The 25,034-nt window shown below is 36.8% G+C and overlaps 1 protein-coding gene across 1 annotated transcript in view; it reads left to right on the top strand.

Moving 5' to 3' along the window:
• Malrd1 (MAM and LDL receptor class A domain containing 1) overlaps window positions 1-25,034 on the top strand; it is a 602,817-nt gene that overhangs the window by 398,630 nt on the left and 179,153 nt on the right. Inside the window, exon 30 of the mRNA XM_076572692.1 lies at window positions 12,327-12,455. Within this exon, the coding sequence (XP_076428807.1) occupies window positions 12,327-12,455 (129 nt within the window). The remainder of the gene's footprint in view (window positions 1-12,326; window positions 12,456-25,034) is intronic.

Genomic DNA, 25,034 nt, shown 5'->3' with positions numbered 1-25,034 from the left:
TTAATATATACATATTGGTTTAACTCAACATCTTTTACGATCAAATGTTTTTCTGCAGTTAAAAATCCCAAAGACAATATAATCCAAACTCTCTGTGTGATATCCATCTTTACATTACTATTGTATTTTATAGAATATACATACACACAGCATCTTTATAATTACAAATACTTTGGTTTTTTTTTTTTGATTAATATGACAAGTCGACTTATGGGAATATAGGTTTGGGACAAGTTTCCATAGTCAAAGGAAGAAAAGTCATGTGACATAATTGCTAAACCATCATTTAAAATATGAAGATGACTAAAGTACTAAAATAACCAATGCATAGAAGAACTTCAGAAAATTTATTACTGTAAAAAGCATGGTGTATGAGAAGCATAGACTTTGTTGAGGAGTAATATAAATATGGGTAAAGGCTGTGGAATTATAGACTATGGGTTTGTAGTCTCCCAAAGACTAGAGAGATGGGACTAGAGATTGGCTCAATTGATAAAAGCATTGAATACCCGAGCTTATATTTTCAGAACCTACAAAAAGCCAGTACAGCTCAAGCATCCGTCATCTAGCAGACCCTCAGGCAATGGGAGGCAGACCTAGGAGAACCTCCAGAAGCTCACAGACCAGCCTCCTGGGTTGTATGATAGCAAAGAGACCCTATCTTCAACGAAGTGGACAGACAAGGGCAGACATACAGAGGCTATCCTTTGACCTCCACATATGTGCTGCCACACATACATGCCTTCATTAATACTCATATCCCCCCCCCCCCACACACACATGTGTACATACTAAAAATATGACTAGGGAGAGCATCTGGCAATGAAATAATACTTCTGTAAGTTGGTGTGTGGAGTAAGAGAGCAAAGGATGCAGGTAAGGCCTGAACTGAACAGTTCTGGATTCCTTTGTGAGAACTTAATCATGTGCTTTATTTCAGTGCGGTGCCTCAGAACTACTCACATCACAGTGAGACTGAGTAATGCTCGAATCAACACAAACTCTGAGCTCTGCTACACTGACACAGTTTCCTTATTGGTTTGTGGGATATGAGCTTTGTTGTTTTATAAAAACGGGTATTGTATAAATACCATTGAAGCCAACAAAGGAAACTATTAATACTACATACTGAACAATAAATAGGTACCAAGAGCAGACTAGCTCTAGTGCATATGTGATCACATTTATAGAGGCTGAATACAGAACGGTGTCTTTGAAGGGTTTGAACCAAATGAATCACACAAATTGCCTCGAGAATTGCCTCAAAGGAGCTGGAGAATGAAGTGTTTTAGATTGTTGATTAAAAGGTCAGAGAGAAGCTCAGGGAAAGGAAAGAAAGAAAGAAACTAAACGTGGTTTATTTTTCTTTCCACTAGCTTAATCTTATGTTTGGAGTCTTTCTGCACTTTCACAATAATTGCTGGGAATCTTGATTTTAATTAGGTTTACTCTAATTACCAATAACATCAAGCATGAGGACAGTTTACTTAAGGACACGGGGAATCTCAAGAACCCAAGATCAGAAATGAGGACCAGCTTCAGGATGATATTAAAATCAGACACTAAAAAGTGAGACTGAAGTAAACTGTAGTTTTTAGGTGCATCTTGTCTCTTTGGGCCACATTATCCTGCCCATCTACTGTGTGGCCACTTTCTGAAAGCAGATGTCTGCTTTACCATTTACATACCGAAAAGATGACTGAACAGAGTTAAAGTGCTGGACATATTGCTTCAGACTGCTTCCCTCATAGTTATACATTCAAATGGACCTATCTTGGGTTCGAGAAATCTCACAGTAGTTAACTGGAGTTAGCTAACAGTAAACATGCCTGCTGGAACTCCATCCTATCAATGACAGGATGCAAGGTATGCAAGCAGCTTGTGTTTTGTTACAGTATCCTGATACTTCCTATGGGGTATTTTTCAAATACAGACTTACCAATTCTGACTCCAAACCCTCTGTCACCTTCATGGTAGATTGAGGTGATGCACTTCAGGGTGTTATCTATCTGCTCTGCTTAACCAGGTACCAACATCAGGAATGGCTACTATACCATGGAGATTACTAACATCATCCAACTGGCAAATCATGAATCTATTTTTTACAGAATCTACAATAAATGCTGTTTCCCACATCCCCCCATCTCCTACTTTTTCTTACTAAACCTAGGAATTCCCCCTGTGGCTGCCCATGAGTGTATTGTCTCCCTTCTCTTGGGATCGGTGAGCATGATAAACCATCTTCAGTGGTAGTCACTCCCCCCATCTGTTGCCCTCACAGAATCTACTGAAACTGATGTTAAAATACAAGCCCAAATAAGCTCATTGAAAATGTATTCTTAGCATGTTGCGTCATGCATTCAAACAAATATTATTGCAGGGCTTTATATAAAAAAGTGGTGAAGGATGTTTTCCAGATATGCTGATTATTCTAGTAGCTGGTCAGCACAATGTTTATCTAAAAAAAAAATAATGAAAGGAACTAGAACAGCAAAGTGGGACTCGAGTGTGGATGAGAACATGAAATATGGTGGGAGCGATGATTAATCGGAATAACTGCTTAGCTCAATCATATGGATCCTCTCTAGCTGTCTGGACAGACTAAGGTGGGGAAAGAATCAAAAAGACTGTGTCAGCAACCTCTGAAACTGGTTTGTTGAAGCTGTTGCATATCCATCATACTTACACTGAATGAACCAAAGTTTACTTGCTTGACCAAACCATAAGTCAATATGTTTATTTAAAATCACTTTTGTTACAAGGGAAGAGAAAACAGATGTTTTCATTAAACACCAAGTAGCACCATAGCTTTCCAGAAGGCAATCTGTGAGGTTGAGAATATGTAACAGTCTAATGTATCCAGCTATCCCTGGTTAGCCACTAGATTTTGGTTCCAGGAACCCCCAGGGATACCAAAATCCATGTATGCTCATGCCCTTCATTCAAGATGGCACAGTGTGTTCACAGTACCTGGATGTCTTCCATACACTGTAAATCACCTCTAGATTACCTGTTCTTAATGCAATGCAAATGCTGTGTAAACGATTACATGACATTGTTTAGGAAATGATGACAAAACAGCAAGTCCTATACATGTTCAGTACAGATGTGGCTATTTTCCAAGACTGAATATGAAGATCTAGAGCATGTAGGGATGGAAAACCAACTGTATTGTCTAAGAAAGAACATCTCCAATCTGCTCCATTTCTGTCTGTCTATGGGGATTGATGACTACTTGCCTCTCCACAGACTTTGGGGATTATCATATCTCTATAGCTCCAAGTACCAGATCTTTCTTATAGTTTTGCCACTTCTAGAAAGACATCTTTTTTTATTTCAAAAAATAATTTATTTCTTTCAATCCTTACAAACAGTGGTGTTTGTGCACTTTATAACAAGATGTTCTCCTAGTAGCATAGACAAAATAGATCATTGTTTTATCCCTCTATGATTAACACTGAGATTAGATCATGTCATTAAAAATTCTATCCTTGTTATGGGCCATTTTTTTCATGAGATTTGCTAATTCATCCTTTACTGAACATTTCTGTGATGCTATTGGTCTTTTTGCACTTGAGTTGCCCAGGGGTGGGTGGTCCTGAGTGCTATATAAGCAGGTTTATAAGCATGCATAAGAGCAAGCCATGAGAAACAAGCCCGTAATCAGTGATTCTTTATGGCCTCTGCTCCTATTCATGCCTCCAGGTTCCTGCTCCAAGTTCCTGTCCTGGGTTCCCTCAGTGATGGACTAATAAATAAATCCTTCCCTTCCCAAGCTATTTTTGGTCATGATGTTTCTACCATAGCAATAACTATAGCAGCTAATTAATATACATATCTTCATGTTTAAATGTGTGTATTAGTTTACTATGATTGCTATAATAAAAATAAAAACAAAAAACTCAGTCTAGTCAGCTTAAACTCTAGAAATATATTTTCTCAGTTCAACAGGCTGACAGCCCAAGATAATAGCACATTTGTATCTTCTTGAGACCTCTCCCCACAGCTACTGTTATCCACCTCTATCCACTTCTCCCATCCCCTTTCCCCTTGCACACTTCTTGGCATTTCTTCCCTCCTCTGATGAGGGTACAAGCCAGCCTGCATCAGAGTCCTAACCTAATGTCCTCAGCTTAACCTAATCACATCTCTGAAATCTCAACCTCCAAACAGAGGTGCATGAATTGCAGCCTTCTCCTGTGATCTCATTCACCCCACAGGAGACTTTTACTAAGCACTCCCATTGTGCTGTTTATTACCCACAACCCACTGCAGGATCTCAGCTCTTTGATTACAGCAATCTTTTGCTTACCAAAGGCCTAAAATACAAGAGGGCTGCTGCAGGCAGTGTGGGTGTGCCAAAGAGAAGTCATGAGTGCTTCTTAAATATGAAAAACAGAAAGAAAGAAAAAAATCACATGTTGAGGTTACTGAGATCTACAGTGTAATACTATGAAGGATGGCACAGCAAGATTATCTTTATTAAAAATATATTTTTTTATTTTATGTATCATTAGCTATTGTTAATCTCTTAATATGCCAAAAACATTGATTAAAAATATTGTACAGATATCTGCATAAGAAAGACATAGTATATTTAGAGTTTCCATACCTTCAAATATTCATTGTGGATCTTGGAATATATATTTTTAGGTAAGGGAACATTACGGTAATTATTCATTTTAAGGTATTGTACCTAAATATTGAACTATTTGCTGTATAAAGTGGTTGAGACATCAAAATATAAATTTTTAAGAAGAAACACAATCCAGTTGTCAATAATGGTACACTGCTCAAATTTAGATTAATTACTTGTATTTGTCTGATTTTAATTATGTTTTTATTATCTATATTGTGATGATGATGATGATGATGATGATAATGATGATGATGATTAGAGACAGGGTCTCAATGCACAGCCCTGGTGACCTGGAACCCACTATGAAGACCAGGCTGACATCAGGTTTACAGAGTTTCACCTGCTTTTGCCTCCCAGAGTCCTGGGATTAAAGATGTGCACCACCATGTCTTTATTATGCATATATTTTAGTTACTTGCTTTCTCAAACCTCCTATTTAAATATGGACTACATGTAATTTTTTTTTCTTTTTCAAATTTAAAAAAAAAATTATTATTTGAAAATTTCATACAAATGTGCAGTATATCTTGATCTTGATCTGGCCTCTTCTCTTCCCGCTCAGTATTCTATCACAAACATACTTCCTTCCAATTTCATTTCTTCTCCTCCTCCTCCAACTCTTCCTTCTTCTTTTCCTCCTCCTTCTCTTCATTCTCCTCCTTCTTCTTTTTTCTTTGTATCTTACTGAGTCCAATTAGTACTGTCCATATGTAAATGTATGTGGGGACATTCATTATGTCATGGATAACCTACAAGTGGCCATTGTCCAAAAAAGTATACTCCTTCCTCTAACATTAACTAACATTAGCTCTTCAGTTAGGAGTGGGACCTAACACACACACACACACACACACACACACACACACACACACACACACACTGCTGGAATTTTTAGCTGGCTTGCTCTTCTGCGGTTCTTGTGAAAGCCTATAGCTACTATGCATTCATGTGTGCAACAGCCATGCCGAGTCAAGAGGACAGCATCACAGAACTCCCCTTCGCCCCACTGCTCTTACTTTCTCTCAACCATCTCTTCTGTGATTTATTTTCTGAGCCTCTGGAGGAGAGATGTAGATAACCTTTCTCTGGTTAACTTTGCACTGTCACTTACTCTTAACACTTAGAACAGCTCTGAGCCTCTGTATTAACTATTATCCACTGTAAAAAGGAACTTCTCTGACTCACCCAAATATATGGTTATAAAATAAAATAAATATTTAGAAGGCATTTTAACACTATGACTATTAAAAGCAAAGAACAGCAATAAAGTTTTCTTTGGACTTACGACTTCCCTATCCATGGGGTTTACAATATCAGATATGAATTCCCTCTAGTAGAGATGCTTTCGATCCAATTAAGAGAGTGGTTAGTTCCTTCCATAAACAATCCTCTCACTATTGCACCAGTGAGTCCATTTGTCTGGCAAGTTGGTAATGTATTGGTAATGGTCCAGAATTAGGTAAGACCATGGATGTCTTCCCCTCCCATTTTGAGTAACTTGTAAAGCACCTACTAGTACTATGAAAGCCATCCAGCAGGGAGAGAGTTTCCTGGTCAGTTCAAGATTTATTCCGCTATCTCCTACAACCAATATGTCTGGTGTCTTCAACAATAGGATCTTACCAGCTACTTATAGTTGGCAACAAAGAGCAATGGCAATAGCCTGTGTTATTTTGGATGCCTCTGGAGCCTTCCTGACATATAACTCATAGGGCAATAACCATAACCTATACTTGCCACTGAGATTTTCATTACTATTCTAAGTTTCTGGAAGCAGCATTGTTCACCCATGTAGGGTATTCCTCTTTAAGTCTGCTTTGTAAATTATATTTTAAATAATTTTATAAAGTAGTGGGTTTCATAAAGCTTCTTCACATGATGTTAGTTTAACTTAATTCACTCCCTATTCTTCTGTTCCTCAACTCTTCTGCTCCCATCCCTGATTAAACCATCAGCCCCCAGAATGTCCCCCAAACTGATTGTCTTTCATTTCACATTTGTTCTACTCAACCCTCTCATTATATGATTTCCTTGAATTTCAAGATCACAGGTTCCCAAGTCAGTTCTTTATGCACATTTCCGTTTGGTTGACCTTCCCCCGCCCCTTCATTCTCCCATCTCCATCATTCTACTACCTGATTGAACCTTTCTTTCTTCAGTACTCCAGTCACTATTTCCATTTTACCTATATTCTGCAAGCCCCAGCCCTAGATATTTACCCTCCAGTCCATTTATAGTTTACTACATTCCACCAGTTAAACACACAACGCAAAGAGTTGAAGCCAGAGAATACCTATGAGAAAGCATGTGCCACATTTGTATTTTTTGGCCTGGTGACCTCATCCAGTCTTTTGAGAGTTTTTCTCTTGTGTTCCTTTAATTTTTTCCCTTACAAAGCTCTGATACATTTTGCTTCCCTAGCTGCATCATCTACATATTTCTTTCTTAATCCATTGTGCTCTGCTCAAGGGAACACCCTGGATTTATTTTCGTTGCTGATTTCTCAGTGGTTAATTAGAATTCTCTTAATTGTCCCATTCTGGTGGAAGCTCAAACGTGGAATTAGGTGATTATCCTGATTATCTGAGACTCACAGGAATTCATCTGGCTAGATGATGCTTTCATTCTTTTAATTGCTTTAAGTAGAAGCATCATCCAAAGTATTAAAAAGGTTCTTTTAATCTATAGTAAGATTAATATGTAATTTGAACGATTAAAAATGGAAAAAGAAATGGAAGTATTAAAAAATTAGTAATTTTATCCCCAACTAATTTCTTTTTAAATCTTGTTAATGTATCTCTAGATCATCTTTATGTAAATTAACTTAAGCTTGCATATATTTTGGGGAGTAGAATCAGAGATTGAAAGTTATCTCCTATATATTTAAAAGTACAAACACATTGAAATGAAGTTCGATTAGTTCAGCTTTCTCCAATTGCCACATGTGGTTTTCCAATAAGGAGGGGAGTATATGAAAGAGGGAAAAGATCTTCCCTCATCAGAACCACTGAAGACCTCAACAGGGTACCAAGGCCTTGACATTCAGAAGTCTGCCACTTCCCTGAGTCTCTGGCACCTTGCGAAGGCAGTAACCTGATTTCCAGGAGAGTGCTCCCTATGTAACAAGTCTTGTTTCACCACAATCACATTAGTAACAGTATTGCTTACTGTAGAGCACTTCTCTGTTTTCAACCTGCTGATGCTGACATTCTGACCATCAGTGCTTTCTGTCATGATGAACATTCACCAAGTACAGCGATGCCATTCCCTGAAGTCATCACCAAGAATCTGGCTACTATTATTGAAAAATAATGTGAAGACTAAGTGTAGATGTAACCAACCGTCTTATTAAATAAGAACCACAGAACCAATGTAAAAGAGAAAGCCAAGAGGAGGTCAGAGCTCAGAGCTAAAACCTTACCCTTCCTCCTGTGGTGGTCCTACCTCTCTGAAAGAGACCTACTTCCTGTGTGTTTGTCTTTAATATAGTCTTTCTGTTCTGCCTTCTCATTGGTTGTAAACCCAAACATATGACTGCCTCGTCACTGCCTGTAAGTACAGTCCTCCAGGTCTTAAAGGCGTATGTCTCCACTGCTGGCTGTATCCCTGAACACACAGAGACTTACCTAGCTCTGCCTACCAAGTGCTGGGATTATAAGTGTACGCCACCACCGCCACGCTCTTGCTATGGCTCTAATAGCTCTGACCCCCGGGCAACTTTATTTATTAACATATAATTAAAATCACATTTCAGTACAAATAAAATACCGCCATAACTAAGTATTTGTAAGCCCCCAAAGTAAAGGGGGATTTAAAATATTTTTGGAAACAATGTTTTGTGCTGGGAATTATGATGGAGGTAAAATGATCAGGACATTTTTTTTTTTAAGTTATGCAGTTGTTTTGTAAACCCTGCATTTTCATCTTAGTTAAATCGTACAGGAAGTAATGTTTTAAGATATAAAGACTAAAGTTAAGTGAAAGACAGGAATAAAAATTCATAAGTAAATGTAGAAAAATAGTAGTGATAAAACATTTATCAGACCTGAAACATAAACTGAAGTTTGCTTATGCATTGGATCATTTGATGCCCACCTACCTGTTCCATTCACATATGAATTACAGAACGTCCATTTGTCTGATGAGAAAACTGAGGCTCAAGAAGATTAATTAAATCATAAAATTTAGGTAGATTATATTCACGGAGGTTGAAAAATTTAATTAAATGTTTTTTTCCCAAAATTTCTTTTTTGTTTATAATGTATTTACTAGTTATAAAGTTAAAATGTAACATAATATATGCCAGTGTCCCAGTTTCAAAATTTATCCTCATTCCTCAGTAAGCCTAGTAATATCTCGGGATCTGATTGAAATATGATATCAAATAATTCTTTCAGATAAAAATTTTATGCATATTCCAAATATAAAAAAGTTCATTGAAAGGGTCAAAACAATATTGTACTTTGAAGAGAAGTGTTTATATCCATTTTATTCAGCAAAAACTATAAGTTGATCATGGTTTGACCCTGAAATTTGCATGTAAATTGAAAACTACGTACTATTATGCTGAAGTGATCTCACTACAAAAATAATATACAAACCAGACTAATTAAAAGTTTTGAATCAGAGTTTGAAAAGCCTTTTACTTCATGAAAGCCCAGTAGTGGCATAAAAGTCTGAGGGATCCTAGAATCATACATTTTTGGAAAAGCCATCAATTTCCTTGAATATGAGATTGTTTTTATTACATGTTGTTGATTATTAATATAGTCCTTTCCCACTTTTCAAGCAAGACTAACATGGAGGTGGACAGTTTGATGTTGTAGCTGTTAGAACATTTTCATTTCATTTATCTGAATATAATTATGGATAAAATCTCCTCAAGAACTGGCTGCTCAATAATAAAATACCTGGATAAAAACAAAGATATCAAATTAATGGATTTGCCAGTCACAGTACATAGCAAAAATGAATAAAGCAGGAAACAGGATGCCTTCAAATGATTCCATGACTGGCCAAATCACAGCCCCTAGGTGAGAACTTAGTGTAGTCATTTTGCTAAATGGACATGGTAATAACCTGCCTCTAAGTTATTTTCTTTAGACTATGAGTAGTCCAACTCTCAGCCCATACCAGAGAAGCTATTTTTTGCAATGCACAGCTATTAATATAAAGACTCACAAATAATTCACTGGGATTAGGAACCCATTATCAATTATTCTCTCCATTTGTTCAGTTGTAGACTAAATGACACATCTACATGACAAACCCTACACATAAGTCTCAGGGAACATCATGCAAGTAGGGGAAGACAGTTTGCAAACGCCAGAGGACCATGGTGACTGTTGTGAGATAGTATCTGCTATTTATTATAAGGAGTTGCACCCACACAATGCCAACAGGAGTTGGCATGGCAATATGGATGGGAGAAATCTCACAAGGCTCTACCAAGATGAAGAGCTATAGGCAGTGAATGGCTGCTGAGAGAAGGAGAATGAATCTTCTGGAATAGCTCCAGATAGGTTATCTAATAGCAAATGGTTAGGCCTAAAATATGAACAACACTAAATGAACTCTGTCAAGCTATTATATTAGTTGGATAACTACCAAGTCTTGTTTTATTTAGATGCCATGTGCTGCTACTCAGATCATTTTAAATTTTATTCTGAGCAATGATGATCTTCCATTTCTGTTATTATCAACTGTAGGATATGTGAGAATATCTTTCATTTCACACATTTGTAACCCAAATCAATAGCTTTTTTTTTATCATATTGGTTGAAAAAATAAGCCTTATTCAAAGATTTAGTGCACTTGTTGTATTTTAAATAATTAAAGCAACAGTTATTTACAGTTCAAAGTCAAAACACATTTACTCCATGGAGTAATTATATAGATTCATATCCTATGGCATAGAAAAAAAAAGAATCCCAATGGCATAGACTTGCATACTAAAGAGTGTTCATATTCTGTGCTGGGTTCACTATAAATTCTCACTAGAGTTAATTAGGTAATGTAACAAAGTTTCTAGAGTTAACATGACCTCTGAGCACATAGTTGAATTGTTGACTGTAGGACTAGCCTGCCTCCCCTTCCTTCTTCATCTTTGCACCATCTTACTTCATTAGTAGTTATTTGTGGAAGTGGTACAGGGGTTAGCTATTGCAGCAGAAAGATGGCTCAAAGGGAATAGGAATGCACTAAAATGGAGTCTACAAATTTTTGTCTTTTCACTCACAGAAATCCAACCTAAAATTAAGTAAATCAACCTAGCCTCAGGCATACCAGCCTATAATCATCTACATCATTGGTTCTCAACCTGTGGGTTGCAAACCCATTGGGGGTAGAATGACCCTTTCACAGGGGTCACATATCATATGTCCTATAGATCAGATATTTACATTACTATTCATAACAGTGGCAAAATTACTGTTATAAAGTAGCAACAAAATAATTTCATGGTTGGGGGCTACCACAACATAAGAAACTGTATTAAAGGGCCTCAGCATTAGGAAGGTTGAGAACCATTGGTCTATGCAATAAAGACATTTCTAGGTTTAGTTATGTTGTTGATGACCATTTAAAAATAATTTTAAAACTTAAAGCTATTATTAAGCTGTGAAATGTCATTTGTCTATGTATCTATAACAATGGAATTTTAAAAATTTAAATACTTTGATGATTCTATGAATATCTATTAACTCCCCTTTAATGAAAGCAGTATGAGTTCAGTTATTATAACCTATACTTATTAGTTACCAATTATATATTAAAGGACGTGTTAGGCCCAGTAGACTATAACGAGCTTAGAGTGCAGAGAAGGAACTATGAACATTGCTTAGAGAAGTGGAAATAATTCAAATACAGGAATCAAACTGCTCTTACATGAGATGAAATCAAGGGTGTCAGACCTAGGAGAAAGATGACCCAGACAAGTGAACAAGAAACAAATTGTTTCTTTGAATTTGTGCTTGAGCAGCAAACGATTCAGGACCCGCATGGGTACATCACACTAGGAGAGGAGATAGCATGTGAAAAGGAATGGGGACATAAAAAAAGTATGTGAAACCTTCAGGTAAAAGACACAATTTAACTGCAGAGCTTAGAAGAAAGGTTCTATGAAATGAAACTGATTCCCACAACAACAATGGATATTTGACACATAAAACAAGTGTTCAGTCTATTTAAAGGGAAATGATCAGCCTTTAAAAGGCTGAAAGATACACCCTACCCCTGCTCTCTGAACCATTGGTTATTGATAGTTCTAGGAGAAAAGGAGCCACTGTTCCCAGTTCTGTACCCACTGCTGAGTCCACTAGGCTCCTATGGATAGTTTCAAACCTATTCTTGTGAGGACTGCCCTGATGAATAGCAGCAGGTCACAAACAGGTATAAAATAATTGGTATAGGCAGGGTGGAAGGGAGGTGGGTGGTGACAGTGGTCTGCATGTGTTGACTACATATGCAGAACTGCTTTGAAGCAAATTTATTTCCTGAAAATACATGTGTTGTATGATGGGATGGATAACTGGAGGTATAAGGAAAGATAGGAGGTTGTCCAGAAGTCAACACTGGGCAGTTACCAAAAGTCGCTAACTTTACAATGGTAAATCTATGTACCAACCAACCATCTTCAACTGGAATGACAATATTGAGTCAATGCTGCTTCTGTTTCTGTTTTCCATAGTTGGAGAAACCACTGAGATTTGCTCAGAAGTCACAGATTTCTTGTGCCAGGACAAGAAATGCATTGCATCCCACCTAGTTTGTGACTACAAGCCTGATTGCTCTGACGGGTCTGATGAAGCTCATTGTGGTGAGTGCATCTGCCTGCCACTCTATGGTCTGGTCAGCTCAGTTTTTCTCTAGTGGCATGGATGGATCAGAACAAATGTTCTTTTGGGGGCTTAGAGGGATGGCTCGTAAATCATTTCCCTTAAGTGTGAAGACCTGAGTTTGAATCCTTAGAATTCACATAAACTTGGCCATTGACCATTGTAGTATGTGTATGTCTCTACTCTTAGTGCTCATAAGGGAAGATGGGAGCCAAAGACAGAAGAATTTTCAGAAACAGGTATGCTAGTCAGCCAGAAATACATAGGGGAAATGAGCAAGACACCCTGTTTTGAATGTGTAAAATGAAACCATGGACAACCGAGCTTACCCTTTGACCTTTCACACTGGTCCCATGGAACATGCACAATATATTCACACATGGGAATAGGTCCACCTCTCATCAATATGCACACAAAGATTAGTAATACTAACACTAATAATATTACTCTTTTCATTCATAAAACTAAATTTAGATTGTCAAATACCACCCCAACTTCTCTACAAGAATATCCAAACAGCAGCCTTCTCATCCCTTTTACTTCTGTACAGGAAACTCCATGGAATCACATTACAAAAAGTCACCATCATATGTTTGTGCAAAACTATAGGATAGGTCAGAAATACAAGACAATAAACAAGCTATATCCATTGCACATTTGCTTTTATCAACTGCATTTCTTTCAGAATTCTTCTCTCAAAAATGGTTTATTTATAGATCAGATAGAAAAAAGTAAAAAGTAAATATAATTTTTATCAATTATATTGCATTAGCACTAAAAGTTTCCCTTCATTTATTAAATTAAAGTTTAAGTGCAAAAAAAAAAAAAAAGCTCGTAGCTTGAAAGTACCAGACATTAAATTCAGCTTTATCTGTGCATATTACTGCCAAACTTCTGTACCAAATCCTACTGGAAAATAGCCCAACTTGATCTTCTGTTTGTTATTCTCATGCCTTTACTTTTTGGAGTTCTAAAATGTCAGGCCTGTGCATCTATGCCTGCCTCCAAATAGAATCTTTTCATTGTTGTCTGTTTCACATTTATTAGTTAAAATCAGGGCCTTGTACATAATAGGTAGATACTCTACCATTGAAGTGGAGCTCTGTACAGCTCATCAACATGGAGTCTTGATACTACACAGGGTGTCTATTGTGATTATAGTTTGCCATAAATAAGCTACCCCAAAAGCTAGTGGTCCTGACAACAGTAGCTGGAGTTTTTTCCAGTCCCGCTCGGGCCCACAGCCGCTCAGACCCAAGTAAACACACAGTGACTGATAATACTTATAAACTGTATGGCCATGGCAGGCTCCTTGCTATCTAGTTCTTATATCTTAAATTAACATATTTCTATTAATTATAAGTTGCCACATGGCTTGTGGCTTACTGGTACTCTACATCTTGCTTCTCATGATGGCAGCTGGCAACGTCTCCTCACTCAACCTTCCATTTTCAAGAATTCTCCTCTCTACTTATCCCACCTATACTATATTTCCTGCCTGGCTACTGGCCAGTGTTTTATTTATTAATATGTCAGAGCAACATATTCACAACAAACAGAAAGATATCCCCAGCAGACAACAGCTTCAGATTTGGTCACTTTGTGAGTTGATAATTCACTTTGGAAGATAGATTCTGAATGAAAACTGGACAATAAGCTCTGTGACAGTTTCTTCCTCTCTCAACTTGGACGACTAATACTCTGGTCTCTGTGCCTTACCTTGTATAGAATCTTATTCACTATGTGTAAGACATATGATTGTACTCACATACTATGGCCACCACATAGGACAGAAAAATCATTTTATAGGGTACTGGCTTCTATTAGAATTGATACTCGTAGAACCCCCATTCAAGAGACACAAGAGATCTAACCAAAGCTCATTTCACTTAACTGTAGATGATCCAAATGTCACAGGCAACCCATGGTGATTGCCAAGTAAATTAACAGTCTAGTCTAGATTTAAAGAGATAAAAGCACTGTACTTGCAAATATGCCCTATACCACAGGGAGATGAGAACTAATGATATTATTGAAGACAGAATGCCACATAAACAAATTTCTTTCTAGCTTTCTCTCTTTAAAAAAAATAACAAAATAAAATATAAGTTAAATAAAAAGCATCACAGCCGGGCGGTGGTGGCGCACGCCTTTAATCCCAGCACTCGGGAGGCAGAGGCAGGCGGACCTCTGTGAGTTCGAGGCCAGCCTGGTCTACCAAGTGAGTTCCAGGAAAGGCGCAAAGCTACACAGAGAAACCCTGTCTTGAAAAACCAAAAAAAAAAAAAAGCATCACATCAAAGTTTGAGCATCACATCAAAGTTTGAAAAGACAAGCCAACAGTAAAATAAAAGATCCAAAGAGAAGGCACAAGAATCAAAGACCCACTCATTTACACATCCAGGAGTCCCATAATAGTGTTGAGCTATAAGCTACAATATAAATAAATAAATATATATTACAGAGGACCTGGTGCAGACTTGTGAAGGCCCTGTGCTTGCTGCTTCAGTCTCTGTGAGTTCGTAAGAACTTTGCTCCTTGAGGGCCTTGTTCTCCCGGTGTCCTCTATTCCCTCAGTCTCCTTGACTCTTTCTGCCTCCTCTTCTGAAGGGTTCTCTAAGCTCTGAAGGGAGGCATTTAATGGAAAAATCTCATTTAGAGCTGTGTGTTCCAAGGTCTGTGTAATGTCTGGCTGTGGGTCTCTGTATTTGTTCCCATCTGCTGCAGGAAGAAGCTTCTCTGATGATGGGTGGATAAGGCACTGATCTATGAGCATAAATAAATATCATTAGAAGTCATTTTGTTGCTACTTTTTTTTTCCAGACCAGCAGTTTGGTCTGTTTAACTCGGAATATTTTTCATTCCTGAGATCTAATAGTGACAATGATTCTGCAGCACTTATTTTCCCCCACTTTTATGGTTGTGTTTATTTCTTAATTCTTTTTTAAAAAGAACATAAAAGAAAATTTTGTGGGCTGGAGAGATGGCTCAGAGGTTAAGAGCACTGACTGCTCTTCCAGAGGTCCTGAGTTCAATTCCCAGCAACCACATGGTGGCTCACAACCATCTGTAATGAGATCTGGTGCCCTCTTCTGGTCTGCAGGCTGAACACTCACTGTATACAGAATAAATAAATAAAATCTTAAAAAAAAAAAGAAAATTTTGCATTTAAGTCATTATAAATATAGATTATAGTGAAATTAGTCATATTTATACTGCTGTCCAATCATTATCAATATCCATTTCTATAATCCTTAGAAACTTGGAAATTATCTATTAAACATAAACTCCCTAAAATCACAGCCCAGGACAACCAGCATTCATTAACTGTCTGTGAACTGGTGCGTTCTATGTGCCTTATTTAAGAACTTCATGTAAAGTATATCTTGTTGTTGCTGGCTTATTTCACTTAACATGATGTTATCAATATTTAGCTAATGTTTCTCTCTCTCTCTCTCTCTCTCTCTCTCTCTCTCTCTCTCTCTCTGTGTGTGTGTGTGTGTGTGTGTGTGTGTGTGTGTGCTTGTATGTGGTTTTTCGAGACAGGGTTCTCTGTAACCTGGCTGCCCTGGAATTCACTTTGTAGACCAGCCTGGCTTTGAACTCACAGAGATCCATCTGCCTCTGCCTCCCAAGTGCTAGGATTAAAGAAGTGTGCCACCATGCTTGGCTATGCAAATGTTTTAATTTTAAATTAAAGTGCAAAAAGTGAAAAGAATTCTCATAAATTACATATTGAATTACAAATGCTGTAGAATTACAATATTGATATCATATAAATTATATTAACCAAGGAGTTCTCTTATGTAAATTTTAAACGTTTACTGAATATTAGCTTCTTGAACTATTTCTAACTACTTTTAGTGAGCAAAAAGTATTTTTGGCAGTATTTGTAAGGAAATAATTCCAATAAGGTTCCAAAAGAATGCTCTAAAACATTTGTAAATTCACATTTTTTTTCTCCAAAAGACTTAATGAGTAGAGAATTTAGGAATCACCAGTATTCAATAGAAAGGTGGATTAATTTGTGTAAAATCTAAAGGAACAATAATTTGAACACAGTGCCTTTGACATATGTAATTGAGTAGAAATAAATGCCATTGTCGTGTTAATATAAAGGACTCTACATTGTTCTAATTTCATGTCTGTTGCTATTACAAAATACTTGGGAAGGCATGGCATCGAGAACTTGAGACAGTTGGTCACATTACATCCTCAGTGAGGAGCAGAAAGAGAATGAAAGTATGTGTGCTTAGTGCTCAGCTCATTTTCTCTATCTTATAAGTTTAGGATGCCCCTGCCTAGGGACAGATTCTACCCGCACTGGGCTGGCTCCTCTCAATTTAACTAAATTGGAGTAAGCTAACTTCTCAATTTAACTAAATTAGGATAATCTTCCACAGATGTCCTATAGGTCAACCTAATGTGGACAACCTTTCATTGAGACTGCCTTCTCAAGTGACTCTAGATTATATCAAGAAGACAATCTAATCTAAACACCACTAATATTAAGTTGCCTTTCTTTAATTTAGCATATGCATTAAAATATTTATATAAACATTAAATTCTTATATGAATTTCTGTTCATAGTATGTGTTAGGAATAAAAAACCTGAATATCTAAATATAAATAAGGCATCTTAGGCTTCTAAACATCAATTTCTATTATGGAAAAAAATCAGGTGGAAAGAATATTACATTAAATTATAATGTTCTTTGATTTTTATGATTAAAGTTTTTCATAATGAAGTTTCCTAGTTTAACTTTAAATTGTAACAAATACTATCAATGAGTTTACTACTATTTATTTGTACAATACAAATGGAGAATGTGTGTGTATGTATGCATACACATGCATGCATGATGTAAGATGCACAAATTTGCATATGCAATATACATATAGACTTATAAACTTAAGAGATAATACTTAATATTTTGATTATTCAAATATAAATTGCGACTATTTTCTTTTTGCTTTACTATCAGACTGACTACATAATTTTACTTTTCCCATAGTTGAGGTATTGATTTGATAATATATGGATGTGATCTTGGTTTTCAGAAACTAAATGAACTATATACTCATATGACAAATGTTATTTACAATTTTGATGATCTACTGAAAGGAGTATTTACATTTTTGCATAAAAGCAATGTGTTATCAATGACACAGGCGATTTGCTCAAAAAACTTGAAAGATTTTGTTCACATCCTTAAAGAGCACTCATGCAGATAGATGATATACTTATTTTCAAAGTTTAATTCACTGATATTTGTTTCAATTGTTTTATAGATGCATTGTAGGTATGAAATGTGGATTCTTTCATTTAACTACATATCTTACTATGAATAACATAAATGATATTTAGACAAATAAACAGAATGAATTGAATTTGGAGTTATTAAAATGAAGTCTTTATTTTGACTAAGACCCTCAGTTATTTAAGTTAAATTAATTAAATTAAATTATAACCAAGGGCTACAATTATTTACATTCTCAGAGATTCATTTTCCTCATCTGTGTAGTAAACATGTCATTCATCCTACAGAGGTCTGTAAGAATTAACTCAACATATCAAATAAATCTTTGCGTTGAATATATTTAATTGAATGGTAAGTTGGTTTAATATTCTGAGAGTGGTCATATGAGCATCTTCTGTTTCATTGTTTGCCCTCATTTGAATTTTTCTTTTTTCTTTTCTTATTACTGAAAATATATTTTTTTCCTGACATAGTATATTCTGATTACAGTTTTCACCTCCTCTACTAGTTCTTCCCACCTCCACACCCATCAAATTCTGCTCCTTTTCTTTCTCTTATTAGAAAACAGACTTCTAATAAATAAATAAAATAAAATAAAAAGATAAAACAAATACACACTGAAATTGGAAAAAAACAGAAAGATAACAAAGTTCAAGAGAAGTTACAAAAAAAAAATGGAGACCCATTAGAATACATACTCATGAATTGCACAAAAAACACTAAACTGGAAGCCATAATATGTATGCAAAGGACTAGTGCAGCCTCTGTGAATATGGCCTCAGTTTCTGTAAGTGTTTTCTTGGTGTCCTCCATCCCTCCCCCATCCCTCGACCCTCCAGCTCTTAGACTCTGTGGTCTCTTCTGTGGGGTTCCCTGAACCCTGAGGGGGAGGATTTGTTGAAAATATTCGATTTAGGGCTGGATGTTCTGAGATCTCTTTCTTTGCATAACGTCTGGCTGTGGGTCTCTATATTAGTTCCCATCTTTTTTTTTTTTTTTTTTTTTTTTTTTTTTTTTTTTTTTTTGCTTTTTTGAGACAGGGTTTCTCTGCGTAGTTTTGCGCCTTTCCTGGAACTCACTTGGTAGCCCAGGCTGGCCTCGAACTCACAGCGATCCGCCTGGCTCTGCCTCCCGAGTGCTGGGATTAAAGGCGTGCGCCACCACCGCCCGGCATTGTTCCCATCTTTTATAGGAGGAAGTTTCTCTGATGATTGCTGAGAAAGGCACTGATCTGAGTATAGCAGAATGTTTTTAGGAATCATTTTATTGCTAAGTCTTTTTTTTTTTTTTTTTTTTTTTTTTGTCTATTTTAGAAGAGTAGTATTTGGTTTTCTCCTAGGTTCCTAGGCTATCTATTTTCAGATTCTTGATCACCCAAGCAGTATCAGGTATGATTCCATCTCTTGGAGTGGGCCTTAAGTCAAATAAGATATTGGGTGATTACTCCCACAAGTTTTGTGATGCCATTGTCCCACTATATCTTGCAGGCAGGACAACATTGTCGTTTACAGTGTTTGTGGCTGGCTTGATGTTTATGCTTCTTGTTTAGCAGTGTGCAGTGTACCTTCCTGTTCCGAAGATACTAGCATGTAGTGGTGAAGGCTCTCTGTGGGCACTAGCTCAATTCTTCCATGTTCAATGAGTTGTATAGGTGTCGTCTATGGCAATGGGGCCTTTATGTCAGTTTATGGAGAGCAATCTATAGTCTTGGTAGCAGCCTGGTTTAGTACAGATTGCCATGGGACCCCTTTGGCCAACAACTCAATTAGCTATAACCCAATCCTGGTACTGAAAGCTTTGTTTAGTCACAAGAGATTGCAAGTTTGGGATTCTGTCTCCCCCATTATTTTGCAGTTTCATTAGATTCCCTTCATATATACATATATTTTAGGAAGCCTCTACTGTATTAGGTTTCTATACTACCCCTCTAATGCCCCTTAATTTTAGTCATCTCTCCCTGTATTCCCCCCTTGAGCCCCTTTTCACCCCTATCCCCCTTGATCCACCAGCTATAAACCCATTCATCCACCCATAACTATCTAGTCTACTTCCCTTTCCTAATGAGACTTTTATCTTCTGCATAGTCCCGTACTCTATACCTGTGTCTCTATGGATTGTTGCTGGTGTTCAATTATATTTTGCATCTCATGGTCTTTTTTACTACAACAAAGAAATGTTCTTCATGACTCAGTATTACTATAGGTTGTGAACAGATTTAAAACTCTTTCTGTCCCTCCTGTTGAAGAAATACATATTTTGTAAGAAGGGAGGCAATTAATTTAAAAGAATTAATAATTAATTTTAAAATGTTTCTTTTAGTTTACTACCCATATTCATTGTAATAGTATCTAAGCTAGGGATGTGTAGTATTGTGATGGACAGATACATTCTCACCTCCTTTACAGCAGGTACACACAGAATTGTTCAGCCATGGTATTATTTCTCACTTCATCCAGATTATTTGAAATACTTCTCAATGTAAGTTGACAAGAATTAAAAGTATTATTCACCTCAAGTAACACAATATTCCTGTACTTTGCATTGTGATGTGATTAAATCAGGTGACTATGTGAAGATAAGGTATAAAAATAATTTACTATGGACATATTTCTGTGTTAATAAGCATTTACACTGATCATACTGCCATGTGGCTAAATAATATACCACTGGGAACATGGCTGTTGCTTAAAAGAATATCAATAATGTGTTAAATTCATTCAAAGATCATCTGAACAGAGATCTTCTAAAGTAACTGCTATTTTGAAAAACATGATATATATCCATTATCTGGAAATATAAAATCCTTCATATCTCCCATCTTAGAGTAAAATTTTTCTGAACTAGTTACCACAGATACACTGCAGCTCAGAAATACTAGCTCATCACTAAGGAATGTTTACAATAACTCAAGTTATAAAACAATTAAAGCAACAATGCAAAATAATGAATAGCCTTTGAAATACAGGATAACAGCTATAATTTCCACCAAGTGACTCATATGTAACCCATCCTGAGAATTAGTATGCTCTGGGTCAAAAGACTTGAGATCTAAATTCCTTGCTCAAGGATGAATTTGATGTGATATAAAATGGGAAAACATGATGCATGATGCTCGGAGCAGAAATTCCTCAAACATCCTGGCAGTACTGAGCAGGTTTCTTTTCCACTCAAAGTACCGTGTTCACTTTATTTGTGGTACCACTGTGACAACAGTAGCTAAAACCCATCCAAAAATTCTACATAGCTGGAAGAGGTCAGTGAAACCAACATAACAAGTTGGGAAAGGAATCTGCTTCATGAGGAAAATGTCCACACCAGGAAAACATAACTCTCTCCTTAGCTCCTCCTTCTTTCTACATGGTGGGTGTGTGTGTTATCAGAAAGAATGTGGTTCTCTTGTAAGTGTGAATGAGAAGGAAGAAGAAGAAAGGATAGCCCTAAGGGAAGACTCAAGTTACATCACAGTCTAACTTGAAGTTGCCTAAAACTGGAAACTTCCACATTTATTAATTGAGATAGCCCATTGATATGGTTTAAAACTATTGTAAGTTGGTTTTTGGTGCTTGGAGAAATATGCATCAAATTTTAAATTTCTGTCTCATATTGCATTAAATCTAAGAGCTAGTGGCTGTAATTCTAATAGTAAGTCTAGCTTAATAATGCCATCATCATCCATAAATAGCATGAATTCCATCTTTTAGTTGGCTTCTTACAGAACTAGCCACTGATGGAACGTTTTAGAACATTGCTGCCACATCCTGAAGATGAAAATAATTTTTTTTAAGAATAATGATAGAAAGTTGAAGATTTCCAAGGTTAACATTTAAAACTCCCAGATGAATCTTCCCTGGTAGGAGGGGTACAGACCAATACAGCCCTTCATACCCTGCAGGTTCCAATTCCATTCCTGGGCTATGTAACAAATGACCATGATATAGACCCAGAGCCACCAGAAGTTCACATGAGAAAAACCTCCAGTACTTACCTCCCTTGCAAGAATGTCTCCAAACAATACGCTTTGGAACTTACCAGTCTTATTCTGAACTCTCTGCCCTGAGTTCAATTTAACATGTGTTCAGCTACCACCTGCTTCTATGACAAAGGTCCTATGATCCTAAAAATATATCTGCCTTTGTGTCTTTTGTCATAAAAATAAGTAACTCCTTTAATGCAGCTAAAGCTAACAACAGAGTCTAAAATGTCTGCTTCCCAGTTTAGAAATTTCCACGCCCAAGCTTCAGTCTCTGGTACAGAAGCTGTGCTTGTAAACTGTACGACACAAAAGCAAGTAAGTGGAGGTCACAGCACAGGTAACCAGATAAGTGCTGTGTTTTTTATCACAGATAAAACACTAAAGAAACTAAGGGTCAACTGGTCTGGCCTCATTACCGATTTTTTTAGAAGTAGTTGTTATGTATATGTTGAGATCTGTGTATCCCAGCTGACACAATAGGATCAGTTGGTACAGCAAGGATGTTGACACTCATCTCAACATGAACAGCATAGGAAGTGTTTTAATAGAAGCCACCAGGCAAGTAACTTTGGACTCACCACATGGCAGATTGAAAACTCCTGTGTAATATCAGACAGCCTACAAAGGGATTTCTCACTGCCTTCAACATCTGCATCTCTCCATGAGCAACTTGTACAAAGGCCTAAGAAAATCATCTCCCTAGGCCAGTGATCTCTGAAGTATGTCGGTATGTAAAATATTACAAGTAAAATAAACAAAAACAAAATGCACCTATAAAGTATAAAAATGGAATTATTTTTAAATATAAAGATAGAACTCTATTTTTTTATAAAAAGAAAAGGAAAACTAATTTTTCATTCTTCTGGTTTAAGAAACGTTTCTTAGCTGTCTATCTCTTTCACAATAGTTGTCATTGTATTTCCTATTTGTTTTGTTTTATTGATTTCCCCTTTTATTGCAAATAAATTTTCTTTTAACACATAATTTACCCTGATTATGATTTTTCCACTCCCTTTACTCCTCCATTTTCTCCACATCTCCCCTTCCATTATACCCACTCCTTTTCTGTCTCTCAATTGAAAATAAGCATGCTTCTAGGGTTAGTAATAAAATAAAATAAATTATAATAACATGAAACAAAAACTAACACATCAGAATTAGACAAAACAGACACAGAATTGGACAAAACATATGTACAGAAGGAAGAATCCAATAGAAGGCGAAAGAAACAGACCCACTTGTTCACACACTCAGAAGTCCTGTGAAAACACACACATATAATGGAAGCCATAAAATATAGCTGAAATTATCCTGTTCCTGCCTGGCTCCCGCGGCCCTCAGACCCAAGCAAACACACAGAGATATATTACAGAGATATATTATTTATAAACTGTATGGCCTAATAGCTCAGGCTTCTTGCTAGCTGTTCTTATATCTTAAATTAACCCATTTCTATAAACCTATACCTTGCCATGTGGCTCGTGGCTTACCAGTACTTTACATCCTGCTTCCCATGGCAGCAGCAGCTGGCAGTGTCTCTCTGACTCAGCCTTCCACTTCCCAGCATTCTTCTCTCTCCTTGTCCCACCTACACTATCCTTCCTACCTGGCTACTGGCCAATCAGCATTTTATTTACCAATCAATCATAGCAACATATATTTACAGCATACAGGACATCCCACAGCAATAAAATACATACAACAGACCTGGTACAGACCCATGCAGGCCCTCTGCTTACAATTTCAGTCTCTCTGAGTTCAGAGTAGTTTTAATCATATTGATTCAGAGGGCCTTGTTTTCCTGGTGTATTCCATACTTTCTGGCTTTTACAATTTTTCTCTATTCTCTTCTGCTAGGTTCCATATGCTCTGAGGAGTGGTATTTGTGTTCCAAAGTCTCTCACTCTTGGCATAATATCTGGCTACGTGTCTCTATATTTATTCCAATCTTTTACAGTAGGAAGTATCTCTGATGATGGTTGAATAAGGCACTGATTTATGAGTATAGCAGAGTGTTATTAGGAGTCATTTTATTGCTATAGTTTTTGTGTTTTGTTTGATTGGTGTTTGCTTGTTTGTTTTTTAGAACAGTAGTATTTGGTTTTACCCTAGGTCTCTGAGTTATCTAGTCTCAGCTTCTTGGTCACCCAAGCAGGGTTGGGTATGGGTTCCATCTCATGGAGTAGGCCTTAAGTCAGTTAAATTTGGTTGGTTACTCCCACAAGCTTTGTGCCACCATTGTCCTAGCATATCGTTTCAGCAGGACACCAATGTAAATCAAATAATTGTGGCTGGCTTGGTGTCTACATTTTTTTTTGGTAGAATGCAGAATACCTTCCTGTACCAAAGATGATAGAACTAATGGGTGAAGGGCTTATGTAGGCAAGCTTGCCTTATCTATGTTCAATGAATTGTGTATGTGTCATCAGCAATGGGACCTTGCAATCAGTTTGTGGAGAGCAACCTATAATCTTGGCAACAATTTGGGTTTATTGGGGATTGCCATGAGATCTCTTTGGCCAACAACTCAATTAGATACAATCCAGCTCCTATACTGGAAGAATGATTTGGTGACAAGAAATGGTCCATTGGGACCATTTGGCAATTTCATTTAAATTGCTTTCATATATGTATATATTTTAAGACGTTTCTACTATATTAGGTTCCCATACTACCCCTCAAATGCCCCTTAATTTTAGCTGTCTCTCCCTGTGTCTCTTCCCTTCTTCTCTCCATTTGTATCTTCCCATTCCAGCTGGTCCTCCATATTTCATAACTATCTATTCTACTTCCCTTTCCTAACAAGAACTATCTGTCCCCTTTACTCGCTTACTCTATGTCTAGCCTCAGTGCCACTTGGTTATCATTGACTTAACAGATAATATCCACATATAAGCAAATACAAACCACATTTGTCTATTGGGTCTGGAATATCTCATTCAGGATGATTTTTTCTAGTTCCAACAATTTACCTGTGAATTCCTTGAAGTCATTTTTTAAATGCCTGAGTAATACGCCATTGTATAAATGTAGCACATTTTCTTTATCCATTCTTGTGTTGAGGGACATGTAGGTTGTTTTCATTTACTGGCTATTATGAATAAAGCAGCAATGAAAATAGTTGAGCATATTTTTCTAGGGTAGAACGAAGCATCCTTTGGGTATATGACCAAGAATATATAGCTGGATGTATAGCTGGATCTTGAGGTAGATCGATTCCCATCTTCCTAAAGACCCACCACACTGATATTCATTGGGACTGTAAAAGTTTGCACTACCACCAGCAGTGGATGAGTGTTCCCCTTGTTCCACATTCTTAACAGCAT

Source organism: Peromyscus maniculatus, chromosome 5 (assembly GCF_049852395.1).
Source record: "Peromyscus maniculatus bairdii isolate BWxNUB_F1_BW_parent chromosome 5, HU_Pman_BW_mat_3.1, whole genome shotgun sequence".
Classification (NCBI taxonomy): Eukaryota; Metazoa; Chordata; class Mammalia; order Rodentia; family Cricetidae; genus Peromyscus; species Peromyscus maniculatus.
This window is presented reverse-complemented; position numbering and strand designations above follow the sequence as displayed.